The 16,651-nt window shown below is 45.5% G+C and overlaps 1 protein-coding gene across 3 annotated transcripts in view; it reads right to left on the bottom strand.

Annotated features, from left to right (window-relative positions):
* The window catches only part of dtnbb (dystrobrevin, beta b), a 37,664-nt gene that overhangs the window by 5,928 nt on the left and 15,085 nt on the right, over positions 1–16,651 (bottom strand). For 2 of the 3 annotated variants that reach the window (XM_083633926.1, XM_083633927.1), the window contains 5 exons: positions 8,610–8,700; positions 7,999–8,087; positions 6,733–6,846; positions 3,664–3,760; positions 1,806–1,965 (listed from right to left, as the gene is read on the bottom strand). In XM_083633926.1, coding sequence (XP_083490052.1) covers positions 1,806–1,965; positions 3,664–3,760; positions 6,733–6,846; positions 7,999–8,087; positions 8,610–8,700 — 551 coding nt within the window. Of the gene's footprint in view, positions 1–1,805; positions 1,966–3,663; positions 3,761–6,732; positions 6,847–7,998; positions 8,088–8,609; positions 8,701–16,651 lie in introns of those variants that run through there. The other variant, XR_014552566.1, reaches the window with a different exon arrangement.

The following is a 16,651-nucleotide window of genomic DNA, read 5'->3' as shown; positions in this document are numbered from 1 at the left end:
AGCTAGAATCAGCTAGACATACTTTCTGTGAAGCCCTCTGAGACATGCTTGTGAATTAGGGCTATATAAATAAACTTGACTTGACTTGACTTGACCTCCCTGATTTCTAAGTTAAAACAGCCCCGAAATATGTTGGGGATGCAATTCTCGGCCAGGATGCGGAAAGGTTGACGGCAGGTGTCGCAAACGCAAATTAGAGCTGTGCCAAAATCATCTGCACCCCAAAATGCCTGAGCAAACGGGATTTGGGCGGTCTTAACTACCAGAATTATTCACAGGCGTGGCCAGGCAAGGCTGGGCATTATGTCAATCAAAACCAATCAGATTCCCGTCTCGCAATGGTTGTTTGCGCGAGGCATGCAATATGCTGTAATTCTCTCCATGCGTAATAGTCTACTCACTCGTGTGAGGACAGAGAGAGCTTATTGACAGATCGTCTGTGGTGCCAACGACCCTCCGGCTTATGAAGGTAAATAGCCTATGTCCATTGTCCAACACGTTTTCTCAATTCATTTCCCTCTTTGCGATGTGATAAAAGTTTATCCGTGAGTTATTAGTTGATTGCCTCACTGAATTATCTGCTAATACCCAATTTTAGCAGCATAATTTGATGTCTTGGCGTGGCAAGGCTGTGCGTAATGACATATCCAAACGGAATTCCACTTTCCACTGCGCAAATACCTCTCTGTGCTGGGAGCGCAGCCGTAATCTCTGTGCACCGCACCCAGCGCAGAGAGGTATTTGCGCGTAAGAGGTCCTTTTCAAAGCTCTTAGCGCAAAGTTATTGCACGCTGCTGGCGATAGCATAATGCCATCTATCACCACATTTTAGCGCTGAAACGCCTGCTTTGGCTTGTGGCAGCCAATGCACAGTACAATTATCACAGGCATGCGCTTGTGTCCGCCCCCAATTTGCATTGCGCACGGCGTTAAACGAGCGCAAACGCTAAATTAGCACTTTTGGGAAGATAGAGCCCTAAATGTTTTCAACATGGGAAATTGTCCTACCCCTACCCCTAAACCACCCACATCCCCCAGCCACTCTCCCTACCCACAACCCCAGCTCTATACGATCTTCCTATCCCTAGCCCCGCCCCTTTCCCTCACCACACCACTCCCCCCACCCACTCCCTCTACCTACCCCTCGAATTCTGACTCTCTACGACCTTCCTGTCCCTAGCTATGTGCCCTTTTACCTAGCCCCTTCCTTGATGGAATGGATGGACATGTGGTCACAGTGACCTTGAACTTTGACCTTTGACTACCAAAATCTATTCAGTTGATCCTTGACTCCAAGTGGACATTTGAGCCAAATTTGAAGAAATTCTGTCAATTCTGTTCCTGATATATCACGTTAATGGGCATCGGACGGACGTATGGATGTATGGACGTAGTACGGACAACCCGAAAACATAATGCCTCCGCTCCGGCCATGGCTATCGCTGGCGATAATAAATAATAATATAATAATAATAATTAATAAATGCCTTCAAAGCAGAGCCTACTGTTTGGCTTTCACAGTAACTGGTACTTTTAATCAATTTAGGACAGCCTCGATAGCAGTCTCTATTTTGTCACCATTGTTGTTATTACTCCTCGGTGCACAAAATCACTGTTGCATGTCATGATAACAGACCAGAAGCAGCCAAATTCAACAGTATTCCATAACAACTTTTGTTTTCATGCCAGTAATCATTTGTCAACATAGTTTCCACATTTTTGCAAATGGTGGAGATTTAATTTAGGAATTAAACTATTTGTTTGTTAATTGACAGGTGCTGGTGTGTTCTGGGGAAGAGCCTCACCTTGAGCAAAGGCCTCCAGCACGTCCCCTCCCACCCCCGCCAGGCAGTCTTGTGGTGTGTGAGTCGGGGTGGAGCCAGCCGAGGTGGAGCGTATAGGCATGGGCATGGAGCAGCCCGCACCATGACTGGGGGAAGAATGAGGGGAGCTTCCAGACTGGGACTGCAACAGACAAACCATCAGCAAGTTTAGTCATCACATACTGCCACACCTCATACGAAAAAGTCAAGTCATCGATTCAGATCTGGATTCTCTGATATTGCGTTGTGAAGACAATCTATACTCCACCTTTAAAACGACCTTAGTAATGAGATTTACATATAATTTGCATATGCATGCGCACGACGGGCCAAAGAGACTATTTTTTGACCAGCGCTGTTAGGCAGCTTTCTACTCGTTGTGCACGGTTAGTGAACAGCATGGCATTCTGATCTGATTGGGTCATTTTCTTGACTCTGGGCCTCAGAGTGAAAAAATATCTTCAATCCAATTAATCACTATGTCAACAAAGCCAATTGTCGGGTGACTGTGTTTCAAGGGACGCTGCCATATTGCATTCAGAGACTGCGGCTTTAAGGAGAGATGGCCTTGTTGCCTCTAAAGGTGACCTTTATTCAAACAAACACAGACACAGATGTGGCACACACAAAAAACGTAATCCTTTGAGGGAGAACAAACAAAAACAATGGTCCAAACTAAGGCAAGGAAACCTTATGGTAATCCTATACTGGCTGGCTGTGCAGCCACACACATCCATAGACTATCTCTCTATAGTGCACCTTTACTGGATTGAGGGGGTAATGAGAAGCATGTGTGGGTGAGCGGCTGGGGCCTGTGCGGGGTCGGCAGAGAAAAGGGGCACTGTGTGTCCCTTGGCCGGGTGCAGGCCCGGGCCCATGGCTCCAAGCCAGGCAGCAGATGGCCAGCCAGACTGCAGTCACATTAGAAGGGAGGTTGTTAGCGCTGATGAAAGGAACAGGTCTCTGACATTTGGGCTAAGAAAAACAGAGTTCTCTCAACTCGCCTGGACGATGGACCTGAGAAAGCTGGTTTTAAAGGTTGTATCTCAGCCTACTGTATGTTTTGAGCTATCTCATACTGTAAGAGCAGATACGAGCAAAGGGAACGGTGGAGGGTTAGTCTAGATTAGAGGACTAGATCTCTGTAACCCAGTTAGATAGTGGATTCCTTCCATCACTGCTAGCCTCTTTCTTAAAATATATGATAGGAAAAGACTGGAATTTCCCTCTCTCATTCTGCTCCTTGTCATATGTTTGAAAATATAGGGCTCAGAGGGCATTACAATTCTGCAGACTGGGAATCCCATCTGAGTAAAGGGGGGGGAGTATAGCAGCAGTGTTACACTAAGTGCTATGACGAAAGCCAGTCATTGAGCCTTGCAAACTGAATTAAGGGCCACTTACTGCCTGCTTCTGCTCCTCATCCTATCAGCCAGCAAAGGTAAGCAGTGTGAGAGAGAGAGAGAGAGAGAGAGAGATAGAGAGAGAGAGAGAGAGAGAGAGAGAGAGAGAGAGAGAGAGCAGGAAGAGTGAGAGAGCAACAGAATTAAAGCAGTGAAAGACGAAGAAGGGGATTTCTGCATGCACCATGAGGTCGATTTTCGATTCATCGTTTCAAATGTTCACATCTCCTGTTATCAAACATGCCACCAAGTATAAAACCCTATCCTGTCTGAGCATCCACAAAACCGATTCTACAGAAAAGAAGAACAGCAAAGTAGCGAAGTAATTAGGACAGTGTTAGTATGCGTACACCATCACGGGGTGGAAATGCTGACTCAGAGGTCTTTGCGTCCCGCCTGGAGACTAATCTGCTGGAAAACAGAGGTGATCAGCCTACCTTCAGCAGCCTCATGAGCCCCTCCAACTGCACCATCAGCTCCCGCCTGCTCTCCTGCAACGCCGACATGCGCCTCTCCAGCTCGTCCTTCCTGTGTCTGTGGCAGAGGCAGAGGGAAGCAAGGAGACATGGCTGTCATTCATTTCATTCAGGTTTCCCGTACAGGTTTTGTTGATTTTGCGGGTGTTGGGGATAATTCTGACATCCAGGTTCGTCGCTGGGCCCAAAACTAGGATGATTTCCAGTAGGTGTTGAAGTTTAGGAATTACTTTTACTTGGATGACATCAGATATTTATGGACAATTGTACTGTAATCTCAATTGCATTTGTTATATTTTTGTCTCGGGGAGGATGGATTGACGGGATGAATACATTTTCTTTGTATTACATTTTTCTTGTTATATATCATGCCATTTTCCAGCTGACAATTTCACACCTGGACACTCACTATAATTCCTCTATACCTATAACCATATTAAATGCTGCTTGAATCAACATAAATATTGTGTATTGAATACAGTATGTGGAGTAATATCCTTTGTTTTACATCATCAACCATCAACAGTTTTCTGTCTCTCTACCTGACTGTCTTAATACTCGTGATTTATTTTTATTATGGTGTTTTATTTATTATGAGCTTTCTTGCAGATGTGTTCCTGATGGCATCACCGGTCTGTGACCTTCAGCACTCACTGGATTGCTTTACAGCTGAGTGTGAAGCGGCGGGGGTGAGGAGGATCAGCACCTCTAAATCTGAGGGCATGGTTCTCAGCAGGACTACGGCACATTGCCCACTCCATGTAGGGAGGGAGGCCTGTCCCCAAGTCAGAGTTCCAAGTATCTTGAGGTCTTGTTCTCAGCCCCCGCTGCCCTACCTACCCCCCCCCCCCCCTTTTTTTTTCCTTTCTAACCCAGCCGTCAGTATTGGAGTAGTTTCGGACTGTAATCCCTGTACTTTTTTCAACAAATGGATTGTACCTGTATAATATTGAAGTGTGCCTTGTTACTCGTTCAAAACAGTAATAATGTTTCATGTTTCATGTTGCAAATCTGAGTATATTTAGAAACCATTACTGCCGGCTGCATATATGTACTGTATGTATGTATGTATTGTTTGAGTGTATTGTATTGTATGTAGGTACAGTATGTCCACGTATGTCCTGTTTGTTTTGGGGACTACGGATGGAAATTAGCCTCGTGCCATATGCAACGTGTTCGAGCCTCGTGCTCGAGTCTCGTGCTAAATCCGGCAATTTTTACACTCTGATTATGTTCTTTGTGTCCATTAATTTTGCACTGTCCCGTCTAAATAAACAAATCAACTGTCAAGTGAGGGGATGAAGGAGCGTGAGATGGGCCAGAGGAACGGAGCAGCTGGAGCGGTACTACACTCACTTTTACACACCATTGTGACAAAAAGAGAGCTGAGCCAGAAGGCAAAGCTCTCAATCTACCGGTCAATCTTCATCCCAACTCTCACCTACAGTATGGTCATGAACTATGGTCATGAACTATGGGTCATGACCGAAAGGATGAGATCGCGGATACAAGCGGCCGAAACGGGTTTCCTTAAGGGTGGCTGGCATCTCCCTTACGTACAAGGTGAGAAGCTGGGTCACCCGTGAGAGACTCAGTGTAGAGCCGCTGCTCCTTTGCAGAGAAAGGAACCTAGTAATCTAGTAAGGATGCCTGTTGGTTGGCTCCCAGGGAGGTTTTCCAGGCACGTCCAGCTGGAAGGAGGCCACGGGACAGACCGAGGACCAGGTGGAGGGATTACATCTCCCCGCTGGCCTGGGAACACCTTGGGATCCCCCGTCAGAGCTGGTAAGGTGGCCAGGGAAAGGGAAGTTCCGGGTGCCCTGCTGGCTGCCCTAGTCCTCACTATGCAACGTGACACACTGTAAATTGTCACTATGTATCATTCTGTACCAGTACCACTGACACAAACACCTGTGTATTTGTACTCGGTAATCAAAGTGACTCTATTAACCTTTCAATATTTCAAACTGATCTGTTTTTTGGTTCCCTCAACACTAAAAAGAATGACATTTTCTTCCCGTGTGGTCATCTTCAAAGGTTAAATGTCTGCCCGTCACTTTGGCGAGGAGATCATTGTCTTATCGTCACCCTCTGGTGTTGGCAGGATGTATTACATCTAAAAGGGTCCAAAGCCTCAGACAGCCGTCGCACTCATGTCTGTCTCGTCCTCGTATCAGACACTCTCTAACATCTGCTGCCTCTATCTGTCTCTGCTCTCTCTTATATCCCAGGGCAATAACAGTGCAAATACCAAACACAGTGCAAGTCTCTACTTTAATACCTGGTCTCAGGTCTGAATTCTATTATAGTCGCCCTCACAAACAGACTCAATGAGTAAGATCATGTGTCTAAACACTGTTGAAATACAACACAGAGAAATCCACTGCACCTCAGGCAGCTCAAACATGAGAAGTCAAGTAGATTAAGGGTTTCAAGTAAAGAGATTATTGCTGGAGTACAAGGATCAATTTATGCCTCAAAAACTAAGGAGAGGAGGAGGAAGAAGAAGATAAAGAGGAATAACTGTCCTCTACTGATCATATCTTTATATTTTCCCAATTGAATGACATCATATTTTTATGCTTGAAACCTGAAAACTACACGGTGCAATACTTCCATAACACAAAGTCAAAGTGCAGTGACCGGGTGAGGAGTGAAACTGAGAAAAACCCAAGTCCAGTCCTGCTAAAGGTATTGCAGACTAATGTCGTTAGGAACCACTGATGGGTATCGTCCCGGCGCCCTGCCAGCATGACACATTCCCATGCTGCATCAGGCTGATTCTAAAGCACACTCTGGAATTGATAGAAAGCATTTCTACTAGAAGCATGCGTTTAAGCCACATACCGTAAGTACAAAAGCCCTCAAGTTGTTCAGCTACTTTTTGTTTTACGACTATTTCCTCAATCCATCACTATCCACTCTTCCACACGTCAAACAGCTGCACATCACTATGCTAGGAGATGCGTCTAGATGTCAGATGAATTGATGGTCATTTAAAAGTTGGGGTGACAGCTGGAGGGAGAATACCTGAGTAGCCGTAGTTCGGCCAGGAGGGTGGGGTTCTGCTGGGCTTTTTCAGGGGTCGGCTGAGAGGCCTGCTCATGCTCCAAACGCAGCCTCTGGATCTCCTGTAGGATCTCCCTGAGGAAGTCAATCAGTCAGTCAATCAATGAATCACCCCACCAGCCAACCAATCACTCAATCATTCATTTAAAATCTTTGGCGAATAAACATCTGAGGGATACTTCCACAGTGTTATGTAATGAATTTGTGATTTTCAATCTCTTCCAGAAGTTAGTTTGGGATGAAGTCATTGCATTTTTTGCTGTAACCACCACAGTATGGGCGTGAACTGCGTAGGTGGAGAGAGCGATAATGAACAGCCGAGTGAAAGTTTTTCCATTTGACGAAAGTGAGAGTCGTATCCCTTACTCAAAACAAAGCATGTCTTGTGGCTGCATTGCATTGTGGTCTATCAAGGCTTCTGTGGGTGGATAACTTGGTTCCTCTGCTTCTTCCATGATGGATTTCTTCATGTGATGAACCACGTCTCAATGAACATTGTGTGTAAAAACGATGAGTCTAGAAAGGAGTCTTTGCTCTTTGATTCTGAGATACTGAGACCAAAACATGATGTTTAGCCTTGATGTTTTAGATAGCTGAAAAAATTCAAGATTCAAGATGCTTATTGTCACTCCGGTTGCACAAGTACACTCGTGTGAAAGTTTTAGGCCGAGGGGCTCCGCAGCACATAAAATATATACAAAAAGCAACATGTGATAAATATGAAACATAACATAAGAGAGCAGGACCACACAAGAGCAATAAGATATTAATATGAAAAGAGAAAAACAACAATGAAGAACACTAGCAATGGCAGTGCAAGGTGCTACGATGAAATAAAAGGTGGCAGATGGCATATTGTTTATGCATCAGGTATTGCACTTAGTCAAGATAACAATCAGTCAGTCACATTGCACTCCAAACTTGTACGAGGCAACGTGTGTGTGTGTGTGTGTGTGTGTGTGTGTGTGTGTGTGTGTGTGTGTGTGTGTGTGTGTGAACACAAGGCACATTGCCAATAGCTGTTTTTAAAAGTGTTTTAAACAGTGTTCTTTCTCCCCTTTAATTCCACTGAGACCACCCATTCTGTAAATATATGCGGTCACAGACAGCCATCATATGAATGCTGTTTAAAACTAGACTAGACAACGAGGACAAACAAAATAGACTGAAGATCGCACAGTGATTTGCTTGCAGCATAACATTAATATTGAAATGACAGAATCGCACCTGTTTTTGTTCTCCAGCTCTGCAATCAGCTGCCTCTGTTGCTTGTTGGCATCGAAGTTGAAACTCAAATCTGTTGGAGGACATTGTTGCTGAAAGACACAATGATCATAGCATGGAGTTAAGAAAGGTAGGCAAAAAAAAGTCAAACAGCAATTGCGTTCTGCTGACCGCAGTGAACAGTAATGAGGCTCTACTGGACACTTACGACTCTGCAGAAACATGGGGCCATTTCAGCTCACAAAAGCTCCGGATTACTACATTTTAATTAATTTACTTATTTCCAATGGAAATTTTGTTAAAGCAAGTGATACTATCTTGAAACAAATGGAGTAATTTGCCTTAATTCAATCACTTGTTTCAAGAAAACCCTGTGACTAAATAAAACTGATGGAAATAGGTAAACTTACCTCACCCATTTAGCAGATTATTTCCACTTGTTTTAAGAAAAATACCATTTTAAGTGCTGAGTATGATTTTTTTTTACACAGTATAGAATTATCCAACTCTAGCTTCAACAGTCCAAGTTCTGCAGCCACAAAACAGCGTCGCACAATAACTTGTCAGAGCAGGTTGACTGAAGCCCACCACGGGACGTCCTGAGTGACACTCACTGTAGAGTTGCCCGCCTCGGCTGCCAGGCGGGCAGCGTAGCGAGCGATGAGGCGGTGCTCTTCATCTAGTCGGCTGGGACTCTCCAAGACACTGCCCAAAGTCAGAGAGAGAGAGATACATCACTCTCTCTCTCACACACACACACACCCGAACGCATGCACGCACGCATGCACGCACGCACGCACGCACGCACGCACGCACGCACGCACGCACGCACGCACGCACGCACACACACACGCACACACCACACACAGCAACAATTTCCTTCAACACTTAATCTAATGTCAAAACAAGTTATATAAGTAGGACAAGTTTGTACCATCGCTGTGATTATTGTGTAAAACAATTTGTATTCAAAAAAACACTTTCACTGAGGTGACCTTTATATATGGCACCTGATTATGAACGGCTCTAGTGTTGATGGGCAATCTGTGACAATTGGTTATTACAATGAACTGAGATGGACAAAAGAGAGAATGAGGAATGACAAATGCATTAGTGACTGCACCAATGCCCATTACGGCCATTTTGCAATTGACAGGGAATGTCAAAGACTTGAGATGAGCGTGGGCGTGGCATATGGCGTGAACAGATGACGGGGCATATGCTGTCCCCTCGCCTCGCAGCGAGCGGGCTGCAGTGAGGAGTGAAGGAGAGCTGAAACCATGCTCCGCCTCCGAGAGGAGAGGACGGCACTCCAGCACTGACTGGGGAGTGACTGGTGATGAGGCCCATTAAACCCAATCTGGCTTCAAACACACTGCATCAACAGCTAGTGTTCCTGTAGCCGTAGGCGCTCCAGTCCTGCTACACACGGCAAAGATGTCCATTTCAGCAAGGATCACATTCAAATCTTATCTCTCTTAAAACATGTGTGTGGGGGGCGGGGGGGGGGGGGTATTGCCAATGTGATAAGATCGTTTCAATTGCTTCCGGTGCTGTTTCTCTTTGTTTTCAAGCATTTTCTCGTGACGATTTCAGTGATAATCTCCCCGAAATAAGGCAGGATAAGGTGGATCACTCCACTTCTTTCAAGATACTGTGACCTCCTGATTATTCAAGAAAATTCTTCAAACAAGTTGATTTGCATTGGGAACAAGTGCAATCACTTCACCCAAAGCAAAATAGGATATTAAGACATAGTCAAGACTTGTTAAAATTTTCATTTTCTTTTTACGGCTTCATCCTCAGTCTAAACCATAGACGGCTTCATCCTCAGTCTAAACCATAGATGGCTTCATCCTCAGTCTAAACCATAGACGGCTTCATCCTCAGTCTAAACCATAGATGGCTTCATCCTCAGTCTAAACCATAGATGCTTCATCCTCAGTCTAAACCACAGACGGCTTCATCCTCAGTCTAAACCATAGATGGCTTCATCCTCAGTCTAAACCATAGACGGCTTCATCCTCAGTCTAAACCATAGACGGCTTCATCCTCAGTCTAAACCATAGACGGCTTCATCCTCAGTCTAAACCATAGACGGCTTCATCCTCAGTCTAAACCATAGACGGCTTCATCCTCAGTCTAAACCATAGACGGCTTCATCCTCAGTCTAAACCATAGACGGCTTCATCCTCAGTCTAAACCATAGACGCTTCATCCTCAGTCTAAACCATAGACGGCTTCATCCTCAGTCTAAACCATAGACGGCTTCATCCTCAGTCTAAACCATAGACGGCTTCATCCTCAGTCTAAACCATAGATGCTTCATCCTCAGTCTAAACCATAGACGGCTTCATCCTCAGTCTAAACCATAGACGGCTTCATCCTCAGTCTAAACCATAGATGCTTCATCCTCAGTCTAAACATAGATGGCTTCATCCTCAGTCTAAACCATAGACGCTTCATCCTCAGTCTAAACCATAGACGGCTTCATCCTCAGTCTAAACCATAGACGGCTTCATCCTCAGTCTAAACCATAGATGCTTCATCCTCAGTCTAAACCATAGATGGCTTCATCCTCAGTCTAAACCATAGACGGCTTCATCCTCAGTCTAAACCATAGACGGCTTCATCCTCAGTCTAAACATAGATGGCTTCATCCTCAGTCTAAACCATAGACGCTTCATCCTCAGTCTAAACCAGACGGAGCCCGATAGTGATTAAAGTAATACATTGATTAAAGCAGATCAGGATTCTGCTCCGTTGGCACAGAAAGAACTACGACTCCTCAGCCTCTTTTGGAGCTGGACTGTTCGTCTCGTTGTTTCTCTCTGGCCGATCCATCTGGAAGATGCTCCAGGCTTTTGCTTTGTCAGGGAGTTTCCTGCCACCACCACCTAATGGCCAGTGTCAGGCTGCCAGCCTTCAGACAACGATGTGTGAAGTGTGTATACGCTCTCCTGGAATGGCCTTGATGCTCCTCTTTACCAGTTAATTTATTTTTGCCTCCCACACAATGTAATCTGCTATAATTACCGTAAGTCAGATTTTTTGAACTCAAATGTAATATTTCAGACACCACTGCTCAGATTTTGATTAAACTCGGAGAGGTGACACACTTTGTGGTAACGCTTTAGAATACAGCCCGCAAATAAGCATGTAGTTATAGTATAGCTACGGGGTACAAGGAGTGTAGTTATAGTATAACTACGGGGTACAAGGAGTGAATTTAGACTTTAACTAGAGGGCAACAAGATCTGTACTTATAGTATAACTACGGGGTATCACACTGTAGTTATAGTATAACTATGGGGTACAAGGAGTGAATTTAGACTGTAATTAGAGCCCGCGACCCCGTAGTTACCCTGTAAGTACAGTGTGGTACCCCGTAATTAGGCTATAAGTACAGAATTGGTCCCCTGCTTCAGAATACAGCCCGCGACCCCGTAGTTACCCTGTAAGTACAGTGTGGTACCCCGTAGTTATACTATAAGTACAGATCTTGTTACCCTCTAGTTAAAGATTAAATTCACTCCTTGTACCCTGTAGTTATGCTATAACTACACTCCTTGTACCCCGTAGTTATACTATAACTACACTCCTTGTACCCCGTAGTTAGTTATACTATAACTACATGCTTATTTGCGGGCTGTATTCTAAAGCGTTACCCACTTTGTTCTGGCGTTTGCAAAAATCACACTAATTGGTCTGATATGGGGGCTATAATTAAATCAAATCAGAATTTTCAATTTTTGAAAGGCCCTAACTAGTCCAATGATGGCATTTAAACATGTTTAACTCAACCGTGATGTGCATCATCAGTGTGAGATGACATGTTTAACTTGTTACATTTAACATAACATGTTGTTATCCAGTGTGTTTTGACTGCAACAGTAAAATAACTTTACAGTTCCACATCTCAAGCTATATCTGCACAATAAAGCATGCCAGTGCAGATAAATAGAGGATCAGGTAGTCAAAACTAGGTCTTTCCAATGCCTCCATTTTGAAGCATGCAGTATATCACCCATTGGAGTATTTTAGAGGTTGATAAGTCCCTATATCCACCTTAGGCCAGTATTGGCAGCTCCTGTTATAAACACACACTGCTACACCTACCAGCTCCTGTTATAAACACACACTGCTACACCTACCAGCTCCTGTTATAAACACACACTGCTACACCTACCAGCTCCTGTTATAAACACACACTGCTACACCTACCAGCTCCTGTTATAAACACACACTGCTACACCTACCAGCTCCTGTTATAAACACACACTGCTACACCTACCAGCTCCTCCTGTTATAAACACACACTGCTACACCTACCAGCTCCTGTTATAAACACACACTGCTACACCTACCAGCTCCTGTTATAAACACACACTGCTACACCTACCAGTTAAGTTTTCACATCCACAGACATTAACTCTCAATTAAAACTCATCAAGCTCAAGCCACTTTTTTTTATATACTGTGTGTTTGTGTGTGTGTGTGTGTGTGTGTGTGTGTGTGTGTGTGTGTGTGTGTGTGTGTGTGTGTATGTATGTGTGTGTGTGTGTATATATATACTGTGTGTGTGTGTGTGTGTGTGTGTGTGTGTGTGTGTGTGTGTGTGTGTGTGTGTGTGTGTGTGTGTGTGTGTGTGTGTGTGTGTGTGTGTGTATATATATATACTGTGTGTGTGTGTGTGTGTGTGTGTGTGTGTGTGTGTGTGTGTGTGTGTGTGTGTGTGTGTGTGTGTGTGTATATACACTGTGTGTGTATACTGTGTGTGGCAGAAGACACACACACATACAGTATATATCACATATATATATATATATATGTGCTATATATGTCTTCTGCCGCTTGTGGTTCTGGATGACTAACAGGTAATAAATTGGGTGGTGTCGGTTCGCCCTTGGAGGACCAGTGTTGAGCGATTGTCTGTGAGGGCGAGCAAGGCGGGTGGCAGCAGATGCCATGTCAGCAGAGCAGACAGTATCACAGACCAGACTGTGATGGAGGCTGGGAGCAGAACAGACAGTATCACAGACCAGACTGTGATGGAGGCTGGGAGCAGAACAGACAGTATCACAGACCAGACTGTGATGGAGGCTGGGAGCAGAGCTGACAGTATCACAGACCAGACTGTGATGGAGGCTGGGAGCAGAGCTGACAGTATCACAGACCAGACTGTGATGGAGGCTGGGAGCAGAACAGACAGTATCACAGACCAGACTGTGATGGAGGCTGGGAGCAGAACAGACAGTATCACAGACCAGACTGTGATGGAGGCTGGGAGCAGAACAGACAGTATCACAGACCAGACTGTGATGGAGGCTGGGAGCAGAACAGACAGTATCACAGACCAGACTGTGATGGAGGCTGGGAGCAGAACAGACAGTATCACAGACCAGACTGTGATGGAGGCTGGGAGAACGACTCGTCCGTCGTCTCTAGACCCTGAGCACAACACCGCTTCATATTGAGGCCGTGCACTTCCTAGTCTGGAGCGACATCACATAGCAAGCTCAAAATCCTAGAGACAGAATGCCTACAGTACCTACTGTAGCTGCCTGAAATATGAATTGTCTTTTTTTTATTCTGATACGAAATGGAATAGGAGAGGGACAACAAGCAGGGACAACGCTTGTGCTGCTCTTCTCTCTTCAAGCATGACATTGGGTTTGGGGCTGTTGAACGGAGGCAGAGCCACAAGGAGCTCTGCATTATTCATCAGCAGTGGCATCTTTAACTCACAGGCCCTTCATGTGAAAGGAGGCAGACCAGTGCACAGTAATTATAATGATAGATTCATATTTACAAACCAAATGTGACAGTATGTCAGCTGGCAGGGAGAGGCTGGTAAGAACTAGCCCTCTGCTCTCTGCACCCAGACCTAAACAACCTGCTCCTTCCCTCCTGATTCAGCACCTATCTCCTGGTATCCATACACTAACACTCAGTACAACCTTCCCTCCTGATGCAGCACCTATCTCCTGGTATCCATACACTAATACTCAGTACAACCTTCCCTCCTGATGCAGCACCTATCTCCTGGTATCCATACACTAACACTCAGTACAACCTATATTGGAAGCATCATGGTGGCTTAATGGGTAATTTATGCCCGAAATATGGCACCTTTGTAGTTGTTATGCTCACCCCAGACACGAGCATCCTCAGTGTATGACATCTCTCCAAACAACATATTCTCGTATGATATCTTAAGAAAAAGCTCTGACTCACAGAGCAAAATGTCAAGAGAAAGTTTATCAGGCTCCTTCATTACTGCCACAGTGAAACAAAGCTGGGGAGAGAGGAGCTTTTCTCTGTCCATGCTGCAGCACATGCTGCCGTCTTGTCTTCACTGACCTCCACTGAGCTGCCTGCAGGACATCATTACTGACCTCCACTGAGCTGCCTGCAGGGCATCATTACTGACCTCAACTGAGCTGCCTGCAGGGCATCATTACTGACCTCCACTGAGCTTCCTGCAGGGCATCTTTACTGACCTCCACTGGGCTGCCTGCAGGACATCATTACTGACCTCAACTGAGCTGCCTGCAGGGCATCATTACTGACCTCCACTGGGCTGTCTGCAGGGCATCTTTACTGACCTCCACTGAGCTGCCTGCAGGGCATCTTTACTGACCTCCACTGGGCTGCCTGCAGGGCATCTTTACTGACCTCCACTGAGCTGCCTGCAGGGCATCATTACTGACCTCCACTGGGCTGTCTGCAGGGCATCTTTACTGACCTCCACTGAGCTGCCTGCAGGGCATCATTACTGGCCTCCACTGGGCTGCCTGCAGGGCATCTTTACTGACCTCCACTGAGCTGCCTGCAGGGCATCATTACTGACCTCCACTGGGCTGCCTGCAGGGCATCATTACTGACCTCCACTGGGCTTCCTGCAGGGCATCTTTACTGACCTCCACTGGGCTGCCTGCAGGACATCTTTACTGACCTCCACTGGGCTGCCTGCAGGGCATCATTTACCGGCTCGGGTGTCTCTATCATGTCAGCTTCCTTCACGCCCCGCTCTCATCTTGATACTGTCGGCCCGCCGAGGCAAGACTGAATTCTGCACTGCAAAAAATGTCCATCGGGGCAAGATCTAATATTGATGCTAAAGATCTAATTTTTCTTAACACAAATGAAATGCAGTATATCTGCCAACAGGGTGAACTACCGGTAATTACACTTGTTTCAAATGCAAATCAACTTGTTTCACGAAATGTCTTCAGTCTTCAATCAAGTGACCTTTATAATAGTGGAGTGATCTGCCATATTCCAAGATTATTGCCACTTGTCTCAATACTTACTGAGATGGATTTCTTTTTTTTTTTACAGTGTGAGTGTTGCACTTGAACCGCCTCAAGCTTGCTGCCTGGGCTCTTGGTACAGTCTGATAACCCAGCACCACAGAGCACAAATGGAAATTTCAAATCTTCAACCTACAAAAGTCTTTGTCAGGGAATCAATCCAGTACCTGGCTTCAACAAGTTGGATGTGTACACCTCTACTCTTGTTGTGCATAACATCACTCTTCCCTTCAAACACATGTGCCGTGGAAGTCCTCAGAGCACCCTCTCTGAGCACTTCCACCTTAAAAAGATATAAAGAGATAGCCTCTGCAAAGGGAACATCCACTGAGCCTAGACCTGCAGGACAGCGTGCAGATCCATTACAGCACTCTCAAAGTAGTTTCCATTGTCAAATTCACAATGCGCTATTAGACGCTTTATTACCACTGTGAGTAAATAATAATAGAGGTGACCTTTAACTGAGAGGGGCTGAAATGAGAGGATAATTAAGCTGCTTTCATGCTATCTGCTTACATGATAAGCCTCCAATTCTCATTATAATCTATTTGGCAAATCAGCCCTCTTAAGTGGGAGTGCTCACATATTCCTCATGACAGCGTGACAAATTTTCCTCTAAAAATACACTCACAACGACATGCTGCTCACAAAAATGTGTGAAGTGTGCGAGGGAATAAATAACATCTGTTAGTCTCATTCGTCTCGCTTTTCTTATTATTTCAACTGATGAGAGAGAACCTGTCACCTGTTCCAAGTGAAGAATGTGTGATTGAAAGTCCACCCCCCACCTCCCAAATTGTACTTGGCCAATTCCCCCCTGCTGTCCCGGTCGTTGCTCCACCCCCTCTGCCGATCTGGGCAGAGCCGTAGACTAGCACATGCTTCCTCCGATACATGTGCAGTCGCCAGGCGCTTCTTTCCACCATGGGAGGATCATGCTGTTCCCCCCCAGTTCCCCTCATCCCGAACAGGCACCCTGGCTGACCAGAGGAAGCGCTAGTGGCGCGACCAGGACTCATACCCCACCGGCTTCCCACCCGCAGACACGGCCAATTGTGTCTGTACTGTAGGAACGTCTGCCCAACCGGAAGTACCGCTACCAGGAATTGAACCCTGGTCTCCGCGGTGGTAGGCTAGTGGTTTCACCTCTACACTACCGGTACTCAGATTAGATGCCCCTGTGTCATTAAAAGTGATATAAACCTTGAATAAACATTATTGTCATCTTTAAAGTATGCATTACAGTTAACCAATCACCAAAGTGAACCTAATTATGTGGCATGATACTGACATTATCTTCAAAAGGAGTGTGAGGTAGCAGTTATGCCTGGAGGGGTGCA

The sequence above is a fragment of the Poromitra crassiceps genome, assembly GCF_964638095.1.
Source record: "Poromitra crassiceps genome assembly, chromosome: 3".
In the NCBI taxonomy this organism is placed as follows: Eukaryota; Metazoa; Chordata; class Actinopteri; order Beryciformes; family Melamphaidae; genus Poromitra; species Poromitra crassiceps.
The sequence above is the reverse complement of the archived record's forward strand: the minus strand, read 5'-3'. Positions and strand labels throughout refer to the sequence as shown.